Source organism: Oratosquilla oratoria, chromosome 19 (assembly GCF_046742065.1).
Source record: "Oratosquilla oratoria isolate Oo_2021 chromosome 19, ASM4674206v1, whole genome shotgun sequence".
Classification (NCBI taxonomy): domain Eukaryota; kingdom Metazoa; phylum Arthropoda; class Malacostraca; order Stomatopoda; family Squillidae; genus Oratosquilla; species Oratosquilla oratoria.
Genome location: NC_134795.1, coordinates 18,363,739 through 18,366,238, shown reverse-complemented (window position 1 = coordinate 18,366,238; position 2,500 = coordinate 18,363,739). Strand labels below are relative to the sequence as shown.

The 2,500-nt window shown below is 53.5% G+C and overlaps 1 protein-coding gene across 1 annotated transcript in view; it reads left to right on the top strand.

Moving 5' to 3' along the window:
* The window catches only part of LOC143035764 (uncharacterized), a 9,096-nt gene that overhangs the window by 595 nt on the left and 6,001 nt on the right, over positions 1–2,500 (top strand). The window contains exons 1-2 of the mRNA XM_076202696.1: positions 1–872; positions 1,679–2,112. The exon at positions 1–872 is cut by the window's left edge and continues 595 nt beyond it. Of these exons, the coding sequence (XP_076058811.1) occupies positions 1–843 (843 nt within the window). The 3' untranslated portion in view covers positions 844–872; positions 1,679–2,112. The remainder of the gene's footprint in view (positions 873–1,678; positions 2,113–2,500) is intronic.

The window sequence follows — 2,500 nt, the reverse complement described above, 5'->3', positions numbered from 1 at the left end:
ATCATGAAGAACTTCCCGTACTACCGGGAGAACAAGCAGGGCTGGCAGAACTCGATCCGGCACAACCTGTCGCTGAACAAGTGCTTCGTCAAGGTGCCCCGCCACTACGACGACCCGGGCAAGGGCAACTACTGGATGCTCGACCCCTCGGCCGACGACGTCTTCATCGGCGGCACCACCGGCAAGCTCCGGCGCCGCTCCACCACCGCCTCCCGCAACAGGCTGGCCGCCTTCAAGCAGTCCCTCCTCGGGCGCTTCGGCGGGTGCTTCCCCTCGCCCTTCGGACTCACGCCCTACGCCGCAGCCGCCGCAGCTGCCGCCGCGGCCGCCGCCGCCTCCTCGGGCATCGGCGGACCCCTCGCCGCCGCGGGACCCGGGCTCGCGGGGTCCCTGGCCGCCACCTCCTCGCCGCTCTACCAGCAGGCCGCCGCCGCCGCCGCCCTCTACAGGAACTACCCGCACAGCTACTACCCGCCGGGGCTTCCTCCGACGCCCCTACGGTCCAGCGCGCCGCCCTCGGGGCTCCACAAGCCCACGGCCCTGAGCCCCAGTGCGGCGCAGGCCAGGGGCTTCAGCGTGGACCGGCTCCTATCGGACGCCCCTCCCTGCACCACCACCGCCACACCCGCGACCTCTCTGCCCCAGCCCTCCGCCCAGCTCCTGCAGGGTCTCAGCAACCTGCAGCAGGCCCACCACGGCGGGGTGCTCTCGACCTACGACCTGTACCGCTCGTCCCTCCTGGGCCAGGCCGGCCTCGGGAGCGTGGCCGTCACCAGCAGCGCCGGGACCTCCATGGAGGCGCCCCTCCACCGCCCCGTCACCGTCGTGGCAAGGCCGAGTTAACTAAAGCTCCTTCCCTTCCATAGCTTTAGGTAAGAGTTTCTCTAAACCCAGTTTAACCTCACCCTGTTGGACCTTATCCCAGTTTAACCTCACCCCGTTGGACCTTATCCCAGATTAACCTCACCCCGTTGGACCTTAACCCAGTTTAACCTCACCCCGTTGGACCTAAACCCGTTTAACTTCACCCCGTAAACTCGCTTAATCTAAACCAGTTTAGCATGACCTCGTTCAAACTAAACCCGTTCAACATATCCCCCTTTAACCTAAATCGGTTAACTTAACCCCCGTTCAACATAACCCCGTTTAACCTAAATCGGTTTAAATTAACCCCCGTTCAATCTAACCCCGTTTAACGTAAATCGATTTAAATTAACCCCCGTTCAATCTAACCACGTGTAACCTAAATCGATTTAACTTAACCCCCGTTTAACCTAAATCGATTTAACTGAACCCCCGGTCAATCTAACCACGTTTAACCTAAATCGATTTAACTTATCCCCCGTACAATCTAACCACGTTTAACCTAAATCGATTTAACTTAACTCCCGTTTAACCTAAATCGATCTAACAACCCCCGTTCAATCTACCCTCGTTTAACCTAACCCCGTTTACCCCAAACCTATTTAACTTAACCCCGTTTAACCCTCTCCTTCCCACTCATGTCCTAAACTCCCCCAACGACCCCTCGTTAGCATCTGACGACCTAGTCAAATAATTTTACTCGTTGAATTAGTCAAACTCAAAAAAATAGTAATACTTATTAAGTTCTTTTGACACTAACGACCTTTCTCTCTCTCTCTCCCTCGCTCTCTCTCTCTCTCTCTCCACCATGCAGACGAAGGGAGAATCGCTCCAGGCGTCCTCTTAGTCCTCCAACACCCTCGTTCTCCACCACCAACTCCGTCCAGCAGCGGCCGCCGACCTCCACAGCGTCCCCCTCCGACCTCCGACCCCCCCAGGTCCTCCTCCAGCAGTTCTACTAATTGTCGTAGCGTAGAGGCAACGCAGTGACGTCAACGGCGTTGTGACGTCATCAGCCTCCTGACGTCACCGGAATCAACCCAAGTGACGTCAACACCATTATGACGCCACCAGATTTCAACGCAGTGGTGTCATCAATATCATGACGTCGCCGGAATCAACGCAGTGACGTTAACAGACTCGTGACGTCAACGGAATCAACGCAGTGACGTCATCGCCTCGTGACGTCACCAGCATCAACGCGGTGATGTCATCAGCATTCTGACGTCGCCAGCGTAGGCCAGCATTGTTAGTATCCATTTGAGTAGCTTGTTTGTATTGATGAGTAACTGATGACAGGGAAGCTGAATCAATAACAGACACACACACACACACACACACACAGGAGCGCCGCCCCTAAAGAAGGGCCGCCAGTGTCAACACATGACGTCAATTCTATGATGACTTCCTTTCACACGCAGTACATGTCGTACATGGTTCCACATGTGTATATTTATGTATACATTTGTATATATACATAGACACATATATATTATATATATATTACATATATATATATATATACACATATATACATATACATGCATATACACATGTACTAAAAACAATACATACATACATACACAAACACATTCGTATAAGTATGTGTATATATAAACATGAGTATATATATATA